Below are 14,620 nucleotides of genomic sequence, written 5' to 3'. Positions count from 1 at the left end.
ACATTTTGGTGTCCGTGTCCTCTCCTCCTCCCTCCAGGTGACCTGTTTATTGCTGGGCTGGGCCCTGGTATGTACAGTATCCTGCCCAAGCTGGTGGCATCCAGGGACGGTTTCCAGGGCTGCCTGGCCTCAGTGGACCTCAACGGCCGCCTCCCTGACCTCCTCCAGGACGCGCTTTTCCGCAGTGGGCAGATTGAGCGCGGATGCGAAGGTACACCTTCCCTCAAAACCATGTCCGACTCAGACTTCAGCTCAAACTCAAACTACAAGGACAGTTCAGGCAGCCCATTCTTTCTCCAATAGTACCTTCACCTCCCTCGTTCCTTACCCTCCCCCGTCCATCCTACTAACCCTTCTGGTCATCTCACTCACCATCCTATGGGACTCCCAAACACAGCCGGTTGTGATACAGCCTGGAATCGAACCAGGGTCTGTAGTGACACCTCTAGCACTTAGATGCAGCGCCTTAGATAATATTTATAAAAATTGTAATATCTATATATGGAGACATATGAAAGCTCCAGTCAGAAACGATACAAGAGCTTGTATGCGTTGTGTACGCAAAACTAAATTTCCATAGATTTCCGTTAGTTTAGTGTCTATCTCAAATATTCCGTGTACTTCAGTTAAGTGAGACAACGGCCTATTGAAATATTACACTATAGCATCAAATTTCATTCCAATGAACAATTTTTCCTGCAATACTCTTGGCTCTTGATCGTTTAAAAAAAAAAAAACGTTGTTAATATAGTTTTTGCTCAGTTTTCATTGATCATTATTGCTTGCATGTGAATCAATTTGCTTTATGTACATGTTTTACCCGGAGCGTGTTGTTTCTTTGTTCTGTTTTCAATTTCAACATCTCCATTGTGTATTTATTGTTTATTTTTTGTTGTCTTATTTTGAAATTACCATATCAGAGAGCCACACAATGGTGCAATATGAACCTAATATACCATGACATTATGACTATTGTGGAGTATATATCTATAACGCAATATTAATGTCCCCATAAATCTTCCCCTCATTACAGATTACAGTGTGTACACCATGATGTATGTGGGACTATCTGTTGTATCACATTCATATCATTTCTTATTTTTTGTAATTCTGTTTGTCTGTGAGTGGTTATGAGAATGTGTGTTCACATTTATTTTTTGCTAAATATTTGCCATAGTATGAACTTAACTGTCCAGACTAATGGCTGCCTAGTTAGTTGGGTTTTGGAGCACACAGTGGGACAACAGATGGAGTAACGTAATCAAAAATAAATGATTTTATTAACAGTGTTGTAGGCCCACAGTGATGACAATATTTACATTTTAGTCATTTAGCAGACGCTCTTATCCAGAGCGACTTACAGTAGTGAATGCATACATTTCATACATTTTTTTCTCCGTACTGGTCCCCCGTGATAATCAAACCCACAACCCTGGCGTTGCAAACACCATGCTCTACCAACTGAGCCACACGGGACCATTTACAAATTTGCAGTCCAGGTTCAAGTTGACAGAAACAGACAGTATTAATGGTCGCAACGTACTTAGTACTAGCAACCTAATGGCTACAAGGTCAAAATTCCAAAACAGACTCACACAGCTTAATCCAATACCTGAGAGCTGAAGCAACAGCACATTGTCTATACGCAACCAACAACTCCCTCAACTATCAGAATGGATTATGCCAAACAATGTGGAGGGAACTACACAGGAAATGCCAGAAATGAGATGCAGTAGGTGCGCACTCTCTAGAACAGCCAACATGAAGACTTTGTGGCTGTGGTAACCAGTGACGACCCCTAATGACCTGTAACTTTGCTGACTGTTGTAATTTCATGTAAAAGTCCACTGTTTGATCCCCGATTTAAAACTGCATGACAATTTTATAATTCAACTGTCATATTGATTTGCGATTGGTTGTGAATAGGGTAGTGTGTTCATGCTATCCGCACCTGTTTTTATCTATCTCAGCGCTAAGGCGTGTAATTAAAGCTGGCTATTTATTCATGTTCAGATGAGAGCTCGCATTTGTATGTTTGCGATAGTGCTTCTACTACCTCAACTCACCAGTTTGAGGGACTTCATGTTGGTTGTCACTAGTTACCACAGCCAAAGAGTCATAATTATGGTTATAGATTATTTATATTTCTACGATTTCTCTTCTTAAAATCAGATTTTGAACTTAACTCTAACCTAACATAGCAAGTGTAAAAGAAACGGCTGAAACTAGATCCCCCTACATAAAAAATATAATAATGTCTTCTGCACCATTCAACCAATTCAGTAAATGTGGAGGAGGAGTTTTGCCTTGTTAACGTCCAAAACCGGAATTTGCTTCACAGGCTCTCTTTCCGTTTCCGGTAGTTTGGGACTCGGCACACTAACCACACTGCTAACCTTATGCCTAAGCCTCACCTTAAATTAATTTTTAAAAAACGCTTTTTTTTTTTTTCCTGAATTATATAGCCAATTTTGACTTTGTGGCTGTGGTAACTAGTGACAACCATCAACCTGCAGTTCTAGGTCTACTTGGCATAGATTAGTGTAATCGAGGCAAACCCTCACTAGATGGCGCCGATGCCTCTGTACATAGGTGGAAGCGCTGGGGGACTGAACGGCAGGCCCGGGGAAACACTAGGTCAACTCTCTAATAAAACAACGTTATGGGTTTGCACTGTCTATCGCTGTGTTTGTGTCATTTGTCCTCATCCCTTCATGATAAAACATATTCATACTAACCTTTGTGTTGTCATTATTCTTGAGCAGCAATTGTCCCATTATGCTTTGAGTAGACAATACATCTAAAAAAAAAAAGTAAATAAATACCTAATTGATATTGATTGAATACATTTGTAAAATCGATGTAAAATGAAAACATTCCAATTCATGTGCAGGTTTCAATGCAAATGTCTATGTTATTTCTTGTTGTAATTTCCACATAAATATTACTGTTTTAACAAATTGCTTCTGAATAATGTGTAATTACTGAACAGGTTAACTTGTAGCTAAACCGGTTGTCCAGTGCGCATCCTAATACATTTGTTGAAGTGACACATATACATATACAGTGTGTCTCCATAGGGTCAAAATCTCTGATCCATACCCATTTTCATCTGCATGTTTTCTCTGTACTGTCCCCATCTATTTCATCAGTCCCTTATTTTTGGTTGTCATGGTAGCATAGCCCTTACCCCTGACCCCTTCCTTAGAGAAGTTAAGGGGCATGTCCCTGTTAGTAAAGTGCTGGCTTTATTAACCCGACAATCATTGGCCACCTACTAACCTTGTTTTATCGTTTTTTCACTTTCTGTTCTTTTCTCTAACAAAGTCGGTTTCACCAAAGCTGACCTACAAGGTAGAAGGTTCAAATCACATTCTGAGCTTGTAATGTTATGTGTCACCACTCACTAAAGAAAAATACCTTGGCTTAAAGGTACTCTAAGCAAGATGACATCATCGTACACAGTGGGGTGACTTCCTGCTTACAGAAAACAACAACTGAATTTTGGCCTCAAGGTAGAGCACAAACAGAGAAAATCCAATAGCAATTTTGGCTGATTTAAACTCTGATAGTGTTGGCGGTAAAGCAGGAAGTCTTCAAGCTGTGTTTGATGATGTCACCTTTAAGCACAATAGACAGTGAACATCGCCAGGTATTGAAAGATTTTTTGCAGCTGGCTATGTGCTTGTTATAAAATGGTTCACTTCTGGAGAATTGTAGGTAGGGGCTGCAAGTCCTACGGTGTACCCTGGCTTTGCCTTGCCGGGAGGCCTGCAGGCGGACAGGCAGGTGGGCAGGCAGAGGCAGGCAGGAGACAGGTGGGTAGGGAGGCAGGCAGGTGGGCAGGGAGGCAGGCAGGTGGGCAGGGAGACAGACTAATGATTGTGATGGAAGCTTTTGCATGAATAAAACATTAGCCGCCTGTATGATTACAGTGCCTTCGGAAAGTATTCAGACCTCTTGACTTTTTCCACATTTTGTTACGTTACAGCCTTAATCTAAAATTGAATAAAAAAAATACATGTTCAGCAATCTACACACGATACCCTATAATGACAAAGCGAAAACAGGTTTTTAGAAATGTTTGCAAATGTATTAAAAATAAAAAACAGAAATACCTTATTTACATAAGTATTTGCCATGAGACTTTAAATTGAGATTTGGAGAAACTCCCCAAATACATGTGTGCCAAGCTTGCAGCGTCATACCCAAGAAAACTGTATGTTGTAATCGCTGCGAAAGGTGCTTCAACAAAGTACTGAGTAAATTGTCTGAATACTTACTGATTTTATATTTAATACATTTGCAAACATTTCTAAAAAACAGTTTTTGCTTTGTCGTTATGGGGTATTGTGTGTAGATTGATGAGAGGAAAAAAACTATTTGATTGATTTTAGAATAAGGCTGTTACGTAACAAAATGTGGAAAAAGTCAAGAGGTCTGAATACTTTCCGAAAGCACTGTATGTCTGCAGATCTTGTTTTTTGGTATCGTGCCGTGTATAGCCTGTCTTGGCAGCGTTGCTGAGGAATCCGCTAAGTCTTCCACATTGGGTCGACACACACACATCCTGAAAGGCAAACACACACACATACATACACACACACGATCCCCCCCTCCCCTTCAAATGATTTTAGGCCTGGAGTGTGGAAGCCCCCCTGATAGGCCAGTGTAATTAGTAAGCTAATTAAAGGGACGGTCGACCTAAGTTAAATTTGAGATTCCGACAGTTTGACAGACAGTTTCATTAGAATGCGAGAGCAGCCTGCCATCAGTGCAGGCTGGAGACTGACAGATGATGTTCTAGAGAAGTCATGGCTCTCATGTCCATATCCAAAGTCCACTCTAAGGGGATTTAAGACATATTTATTTTTAGAAATAAAGATTCACACCCAGATGAAGAAAGAGATATCTACTGCCTTAGCTGAGTAATATCAACAAATGTTTCCACTGGGAATGTGTTCAGGCAGATGAATACAGTAGCACATTCTACAGAGAACATGGACAGATGCGCGCGCGCGCACACACACACACACACACACACACACACACACACACACACACACACACACACACACATGGTAGATGAATGTCAGTTTGGTTATATGAGCACATTCAGCAGAACAGGCAGTGTCTCTTCCAACTTAATAAAGCATGTCTCATGTACCACCAGGACAGATGAAAGTGTTTCTTTAGTGTTCAGGAACATTGACCTCTTCTTCACTCTTCTTCACTTGCAGCTTGTATTATTGTTACTATTTTATGGATGTATTTCAGGTTACTTTGGTACCTGTAGAAGAAGAAACAAACATGAAGTGAATCATTTTATCTTGCATAAATCTTTTCTTTCACATGGTTTTTCCATTTCTGGTGGAAATATTGTCCCGATTTTTTTTTCACTGAATTGGTTTTTGCACTGCTGCACAGTAGAGACTGCACTTCCTCTTAAAAACATTGGATGAGTCTGGATGGTGGTGAGTCTCAAGTCCTTATTTGGTCTATGTTTCATTCCACATAGATGTATCCTCCGATATTCCCTCGTTTATTCCCTTTTCACAGAACTGGAAAGGGTCTGACCCGTTGTCTCGGTTCTGTGAAGGGGAGTGGACGAGGACAGAGGGGTAAGGGAACACCTTTCTGGAATGAAACACAGCCCTGGACTTAACTGGACACCACCACACCAACATTTATATAACAAAAGCACATATCCTATGTGCACCACTTTGCTATAAAATGTTTTGTCTCATGATCCTCTTTCTGTTGCACTGGTACATCTTCTCCAGTGTCTCTGTATGTAGACTGGTCTAGGTTAGAGCAGGGGGTTGAGGGAAGGGAGAGCTTACACCGGGTCACACTTCATATTAACTTCTGGTGGCTCTAAAACTGTGTGTCCACATGGGGTTGACATGAACGGGCATAATGGAACTACGGCGTGTAGTTACATCCAGTATGTATGCATTATATAAGGTTATGGTTTGAACATTGTCATATTATTGCAAAATAAACTCTCAATAACATCACATAATCTATACTCCAAAAAAAGTGTTATAATCATTGTAATTTCTATTGAACAACATGTACCAACACTGTAGACTGTGTAGAGTAAGTACTTACCATGTTATTACACAGTTATAACCATGTTATTATACAGTTATAGACACTCAATATGACAGTACGTGACCCTAGTCTAGTCAGTTTGTCTGAATCCACCAGTTGTCTCATCAACCAGCCATGTTGAAAACACATCCAGCACCCTGTTCAATGTCTGTACACACTAAACGTCTTACTAAAATCTACTTGGAGGGAATGCCGTGTGTGTTTTAAAATAACTTCTTCACTTTGGTGTACTTCTATGATACAATAACACCTCTGTAATTCATATAATGTACTAACCTGACTAATGCATGGCCCACTGACGTGCTCTGACACCTCTGCATGGTACCTGTTGGAGGAGCTGTTGGAGGAGCTAGCGCTCAGACCTGTACCCTGGTATCACATGGCTCTGCTCTGCCACCTGCACCCTGGTATCACATGGCTCTGCTCTGCCACCTGTACCCTGGTATCACATGGCTCTGCTCTGCCACCTGTACCCTGGTATCACATGGCTCTGCTCTGCCACCTGCACCCTGGTATCACATGGCTCTGCTCTGCCACCTGCACCCTGGTATCACATGGCTCTGCTCTGCCACCTGTACCCTGGTATCACATGGCTCTGCTCTGCCACCTGCACCCTGGTATCACATGGCTCTGCTCTGCCACCTGTACCCTGGTATCACATGGCTCTGCTCTGCCACCTGCACCCTGGTATCACATGGCTCTGCTCTGCCACCTGTACCCTGGTATCACATGGCTCTGCTCTGCCACCTGCACCCTGGTATCACATGGCTCTGCTCTGCCACCTGTACCCTGGTATCACATGGCTCTGCTCTGCCACCTGTACCCTGGTATCACATGGCTCTGCTCTGCCACCTGCACCCTGGTATCACATGGCTCTGCTCTGCCACCTGCACCCTGGTATCACATGGCTCTGCTCTGCCACCTGTACCCTGGTATCACATGGCTCTGCTCTGCCACCTGCACCCTGGTATCACATGGCTCTGCTCTGCCACCTGCACCCCTGGTATCACATGGCTCTGCTCTGCCACCTGTACCCTGGTATCACATGGCTCTGCTCTGCCACCTGCACCCTGGTATCACATGGCTCTGCTCTGCCACCTGTACCCTGGTATCACATGGCTCTGCTCTGCCACCTGCACCCTGGTATCACATGGCTCTGCTCTGCCACCTGTACCCTGGTATCACATGGCTCTGCTCTGCCACCTGCACCCTGGTATCACATGGCTCTGCTCTGCCACCTGCAGGTCCTAGCACCACCTGTCAGGAGGACTCATGTACCAACATGGGCGTCTGTATCCAGCAGTGGGAGAACTACACCTGTGACTGCTCCATGACCTCCTTCACCGGCACGCGGTGCAATGATCGTGAGTACTGTTTATTGTCTATCTATACACACAAAAAGTGCACATGCACATGCACACACACACATACACATGCACACACACACACACACACAGACACACACACACAGACAAAGACGCACACACTTTGAAGACCCCTCTGAAGACGTCTAAAGGTAATTGCTGTTTGTTTCCTTTCTGAGGTGTTTTCATAGATGTTACAGCCACTAGGGGTGCTAGAGACAGTGCTTCATATTCTGATTAAAAGGGCTCAATTCAATTAAGTCCACATTGTAGTATTTACACAGTAATCTGAATGATTTAATGGAAACTATTCCTAACCAAAATGGTCTCTGCATCAGGTGACCTATCAGGTGACCATCAGCTGACCTGTCACCTGACCCTATAAAAGATGGCCGACAAGCACACATAATAGCCTGTTTCCCAAATAAAATCAGAAAAAGGTATGTTTGAGTGGGCAGTTCGCCTTATAAACAGGTACTGCATAAACATCCAATGTGATTTAATCTAGCACACTAGAGATTCCTCTAAGACTTGAATAGTTTAGCTTTATCGAGCTCCTGTAACGTCGAGTAGTTTACATTTCATTGACCTGCTGGAAAACATCAGTTTATTTGTTAAACACTAGAGGAATAGGCAATAGAAGAACATGTAATGATTATTCAATGTAATATAGTACAGCGCCAGAGGCCATCGTAGGCTGTGAGTGTTATTAAGTATAATATCTTGTTTGTTATTAGTCTGAGTATATCTTAGATAATGGTCCCATTTCATTGTGTTTCACTGCACCGTTTACACTGCATTCTGTGCATATGACCAATAAACTGTGATTTAATTTGATTTGATCGTATAGGCTTGAAAAGTGTGTTTAGGTACAAGGTCATGTTGAAGTAACATTGACTGAGTCAACGACTCTCACTCTGATGTCTCTGTAATGAACAACTGACTCTAGAGCCAGGAGGTTGAACTGTGTCTTTGAAAAGAGGTGGGAACAAACCATCTTTCTCTGCCATATCACCAGGCGTTATCATCGCCAGCTATATGGTGAGAAACATCTCGGGTCCCGAGGCAAAAACCTTGTGCTATCCTGGGGCTCAGGTACAGGGCATTACTAGGCTGCTTCCTACTGTTTTACGCCAGAACACGGGGACTGTCTGTTGTTGTCCATGTGTGATCTAATGTCATTAGGATGGGTAGCTTGGAACATCTGAAACAGGATTTTAAAGTGAATGGAACTCTGAAAGACTCCAACAAGCGTCCAATTATTTCAGGCCCAGTGCCGTCACTCTTAATCGTGGCATGGATCGATTCAGTAAGCTGCTGGCACTACACGACTGGCTATGAGTGTACTGTTAGAGTTACTTTTGTGGATAAGTTTGACACCTTTTGGAAACAGAAAATGCTCTACAGAGAGAATGGGGTCCCTCCAAATCATCTTGGTGCCTGGACCCTGTCGTCGCATTTCAAGTTTGCGCTGAGAGATTGATTTATTAATACTCCTAGTCCCGCTCAAGTAATCCCAACCAGAAATGATCAGCATTGTCATCATACTGCAGGCCCGCAACAGATAACCCTCATTGACTCTTGTTTTAACCCACTTCCCCATTCGAGGTATAGGCCCAATGAGTCAATTCTAGACAATCTTGCATCTATACCAATTCAAACCAATCCCATGGTCTTTTCAAATACGGGGTTACCCACTGAACATAGCATGCTTGTATTTTGAGACTCCATCTGACCTGAAATTCCACAGACGCGATCTTGGATTTGTTCATGTAAAATGCCAGATGGATTTGATTTAAATTTTTGCTTCTCAATCCAACATGGACATTCTGGTAATTTCTGAAATTTGCTTGAATAATTCTGTGCTGGACAGTGATGAGTCACTGTCCTGTTGTAATGTTTGCTGATTAGACAGAATCTCTTGCTAACTCTGTCCCAAGCAGTTTGATAATCGTTCTTAATGTGGACCTTGGTCATAATAACCAGCTGACACTAGTTGGAGTGTATCTAAGTATGGTAAATTTTAACTATTAATTATGGCCGATTTTAATATTGAGGACGCCAGTGTCGGATACGCTGAAATATATTTGCTCTGAGGTAAACCTATCTCAGCTGATAACTGAGCTTAGATGGCCCCTAAAGATCCATCAAAATCCACCTTGATTTATCTTATTTTGATTAATACAACCATTGCAGTGTTGTCTGTGTCAGAGATAAATCTAAGCCTTGTGTCATCACTACGATGAACAAACTTTAGTAAACAAGGTGTTTTTACACGATCTTTATTTTAGTGACCTTGATTGTATCTCAGCCATCCCTGAAACTGATTTAGTTTTAAAGTTTTTTGTAAATGTCTTTAACACTATTGTAGATAATCATGTCCCCTTCAAAACTCTGAGAGTTAAACATAGATTGAATGCCTGGTTAACTTCTGAATTATCGAAAGTCATTTGCATGAGAAATGTTGCCTCGGGTCAAGGCCAGAAACACAGGAGTGGCCCGGATTGGCAATATTTTAGGCAACTGAGGAATCAATGTGTAAGACTAATCAAAAAGGCTAAATCTTACGTAACCACTTTTTTCTGATTGTAAGGGGAATCCGGCTAAATTCTGGAAAACTGTCAAATCCTTGAAGGGTTGTACTTCCTCCTCTCTGCCCCAACAAATTAATTCAGACTCTGGCCCCATTACGGACCAAAATGTAATCATTGATGCATTTAATGGTCTTTTTTTTCCAGTGGGCTAGCTTTTTAAAAGATTTGGGAATTTAGCATTTTAGCATTTTGGCAATACACAGAAAAATAAGTCATTGATGCCTTACTTGCTATAGATACCAAGAAATCCACAGGGGCTTACCAACTGGAGCCGGGTATTCTCAAATGTGCTGTCCCCCCTCATTGCTGCCTCAGTAACCCATATCTTAAATCTAACACTGTCATCAGGGAATATTCGTAAAGTATGAAAAACCATCTTATGTGCTGCCGCTCCATAAGGGTGGGGATAGTAGTGATCTTGATAATTATAGTCCCATCTCTGGGCTTCCATGTCTAGCTAAGAGTCTACAAACTTTAGTAAATAAGCAGCTTTGCTCTTTTTTTTTTATCTGAGCATGGAATTTTGAATACAAATCAATCTGGGTTTAGGCCAAGACACAGCACTACGATAGCAACCACATTAGTTGTTAATGATATTATCAATGCTTTAGACACTAAAATGAATTGTGCTGCCTTGTTTGTGGACCTGTCAAATGCATTTGATACTGTTGATCATGGTATTTTATTGAACTAGTTGTCCTCATTTGGCCTGGGTCTAACGCCTGCTCATGATAATATAATGTACGCAATTTCCCCAACTACTGACCTGACTGTGACAAGTCTATAGTCCGTACAGGAAGCCCTTACTGATTTAAAACTTGTGCTTAATACAGGCAAAACTAAATGTATGCTGTTTTCAAGGTTTTTTGTAAGATTTTACATCTTCACTCATAGGATGGTTCTATAATCAAACAAGTTCCTGCATACAAATACCTTGGTATTTGAATTGACATTGATTTAATGTTTAAAAAAGATACAAATGAGCTTTTTACACGATACATATCTCTTTTTAAGAAACTAAGATTTAAAGTGGGCTTTTTTTTTAGATGCAGATGTTGTCTCTCTCCAGTCAGCAGGAAGCAGATCCAGTCAACCTTTCTACTTGTTCTTGATTACGGTGATATTATTTATCAAAGTGCAGCTGCCACTACTCTTAAACCCCTGGATGCCATTTATCATAGCGCCCTTTGTTTTATCACAGGAGTAGTTGCAGTCGAAAAATAGAGAGAGTGAACAAATGTGAACGATGATGAAGGCCAGTGATGAATATGCGACTTGCTGACGCCAGCCTGGCATCTTGATTCAATTTGGCATTGTCCGGTTGGATGGCTGTATATTTTCATCTCACAGGAGAGAAACACACCATCGCCATGGCAATCTCCAGGACGAGACCTTCCCACGGAAGTCCTGGGGTCACTGATGCCAGGAGAGGTGTGACGACTGATTAAAACTTGAAATTATGAAATACATTTTGCTGTGTGATTTCAATTGTCGTGTTGGGTTTGTTTCAAGAGCTGATAAAGAGCTGCACATTTTCATGTCTTATTCCATTGTATGCTTTCTGGTTGATGTATTTTTAAAGTGAATCTCATTCAATTATTACAATGCAACAACGATAGCTCAGATGTGCGAGTGCCCTTTGAATTTTAAAGTGACTGAATTGACATTGAATGTTAGGTTGATAGGTTATCAGACCTGTTGTCCGGTCATACCATTCAAATTTTAGTTGATTCGATTAGAATCTGGGTGTGTTGTTCCTGCCTTTTGTTCACTAGCAAAGTGCTAAGAAACGTTAATTCAGGTTGGGGACAGTGAAGGGCAGTGAATTCGCTCATGCTTTGAGAACTTTCTACCTATCTCCTGTGTGTATTAGACACCTACTTATTTCTACTTTTCTGAACTGAAGACACGTGTTACCACGTTAAGTCTTAACATGTTGGTGACAGTCATATACTCTGTGTAATTATGTAATGTATCATGCATTTCATGTTCACTGGAATGGTTTGATTGTCAATTATTTCGTGATTAATTAATTATATTAGTTGAATTGAGTAAATTCATTTGAGTATTTATTTGATTGACTATATGCCTATAATTTGATAGTTGTTAATTACAGTACACATAGCATCCCTGATCTACTTAACTTAATAAATGAACGCTAGAACATTGGTGGGCGGGATTATCTATTTGTATCTAGTCTCTTAATAGTTGCATAACGGTGAAAGTTAGAAACATGTTGATTAAAGTCATACTGAGAGGTAATGCAAGGCTTGCTACCTTGACTAGATTCATCCAGAGACGTACAGGGCCTGTTGCATCTATTCACATAATAATGGAATCAGTTCGATAAATGTAGTTTATTATTATTCAACATCATTTTTACTTAAGTGTTTGTCAGAGGCATCGTAAAGGACAGACCAAGGCGCAGCGGGTATAGTGCTCATCTTCTTTAATTTTAATGAGAAAACACTTTTACAAAAAAATAACAAAACCGACAACCGACAGTTCCGTCAGGTACTTACACAAAACGGAAAACAACCACCCACAAAACCCAAAGGAAAACAGGCTGCCTAAGTATGGCTTCCAATCAGAGACAACGAAAGACACCTGCCTCTGATTGGAAACCACACTCGGCCAAACCTTGAAAACGAAACATAGAAAATGAAAACTAGAACCAAAAACCCTAAAACACACAAAACAAACACCCCCTGCCACGCCCTGACCATACTACAATTACAAATGACCCCTTTACTGGTCAGGATGTGACAGTGTTGGATAATTTGTTGCAGACTACATAATGGTGACCCCCGGCTTCTAAGTCCACGTGGATTTCCACCAACCTACAGAGACAGTTTTATTACTCATCACATCATTCTTTACCAGAATGTTGTCCACACCTCTATAAAATCACGTAGGTCACATCTTTACACTATTTTCGTTTACAAAGCTTTGCTCCATCATCTTCCGACTTACCTAACAACACTGTTAAGATTAAAAATGATTGGATTTGTTAACTTTGGAGACTCCTTCATTTCCTTGCACCCTATGTTTGGAATAATCACCAAAATACGTTTTCTTTGGATGCTTTGAAGTCCCTGACAGAGGATTCAGACAGCTGACAGAGGTTGTTTTATAATGAAGAATGTGTTTGTTTTAATTGACTGTGTTCTTCATGATAATGTGTATATTGTCTATATTTATGTTTAAATATACTTGCCTGTTGTATGTGCTTGTTTTTGTATTGTGCAGGGCTGATTTGTAAAAGAGACTTTAGTCTCAATATGACTTCCCTGTTGAAATAAAGGTAAATAAAAAGTATTTGGTTTTACTATACAGTGTATACTCTCTCTCTGTCACGACTTCCGCCGAAGTCGGTCCCTCTCCTTGTTCGGGCGGCGTTCGGCGGTGGACGTCACCGGCATTCTAGCCATCGCCAATCCACTTTTCATTTTCCATTTGTTTTGTCTTTGTTTTACACACCTGGTTTCAATTCCCCAATTACATGTTCATTATTTAACCCTCTGTTTTCCCCCATGGTTTTTGTGCGTGTTTGTTTTATGTATTTCGTTACTTTAGTGTGGGCTTGGTAATTCTACATGTACTTGGTAATTTTGAGAAAACGTACTTTTATTACTCATCTCTGCTGTCCTGCACCTGACTCCTCTGCACCAGCTACACCCAGACCTTTACACTCACTCTCTCTCTTTCTCTCACACACACACACACACACACACACACACCCACCCTCCCTCACAACGTCAGTCCTATTAACTATGTCGGCAGTAAGGCAGAGACATGGTTATTGGTGATTGGCCGTTCTCTTTGGTTCTGCAGTGTACGCCAGCCAAGTTAACATTCTTGTGATTTAAGAGTGACATGTAGAATTGTGCTCCTCTGTCGTCTCTCCCCCCGCTTCCCTCTGTCCTCCCCCCCTTTCTGTCCCTCTGTCCTCCCCCCCTTTCTGTCCCTCTCTCCCTCCCTGTTGAATCAAAAGCGCGTTATTGGAGATATGGAGTGACTTAATTTAAATAACACGAGGAGAGTAATGTGTGTTTCAGGTCTGCCAGTCCACACAAATATCTGTCTTTCCCTGCACCCTCCGCTCCAACGGATAAGACGGGAAATTACCGGGAATGGCAGGAAGACAACTACTGTTGGGCCCACACAACACCACACACACACACACACACACACACACACACTACACACACACACACACACACACACACACACACACACACACACACACACACACACACACACACACACACACACACACACACACACACACACACACACACACATTCTCAGTTGCACAACATATAAATAGTAAAAAGTAACAGAGGTCATTCTGTGGGTCTGGATCAATAGCATGATTATTGACAGGCAGATCTACTGAATGTTGACCTCTATATGAATTGAGTGTGTATTAGTGATTTTAGAGCATCATGTCTGTACTGTGTGTGTGTGTGTGTGTGTGTGTGTGTGTGTGTGTGTGTGTGTGTGTGTGTGTGTGTGTGTGTTTGACTGATCCGTTGATCTGAA

The 14,620-nt window shown here is 41.5% G+C and overlaps 1 protein-coding gene across 4 annotated transcripts in view; it reads left to right on the top strand.

The window, feature by feature from the left end:
• LOC106611370 (neurexin-3a) overlaps positions 1 to 14,620 on the top strand; it is an 825,193-nt gene that overhangs the window by 333,738 nt on the left and 476,835 nt on the right. For all 4 annotated transcript variants that reach the window (XM_045723683.1, XM_045723684.1, XM_045723681.1 and 1 more), the window contains 2 exons: positions 38 to 211; positions 7,362 to 7,481. In XM_045723683.1, coding sequence (XP_045579639.1) covers positions 38 to 211; positions 7,362 to 7,481 — 294 coding nt within the window. The remainder of the gene's footprint in view (positions 1 to 37; positions 212 to 7,361; positions 7,482 to 14,620) is intronic.

This window comes from Salmo salar, chromosome ssa09 (assembly GCF_905237065.1).
Source record: "Salmo salar chromosome ssa09, Ssal_v3.1, whole genome shotgun sequence".
In the NCBI taxonomy this organism is placed as follows: Eukaryota; Metazoa; Chordata; class Actinopteri; order Salmoniformes; family Salmonidae; genus Salmo; species Salmo salar.
The sequence above is the reverse complement of the archived record's forward strand: the minus strand, read 5'-3'. Positions and strand labels throughout refer to the sequence as shown.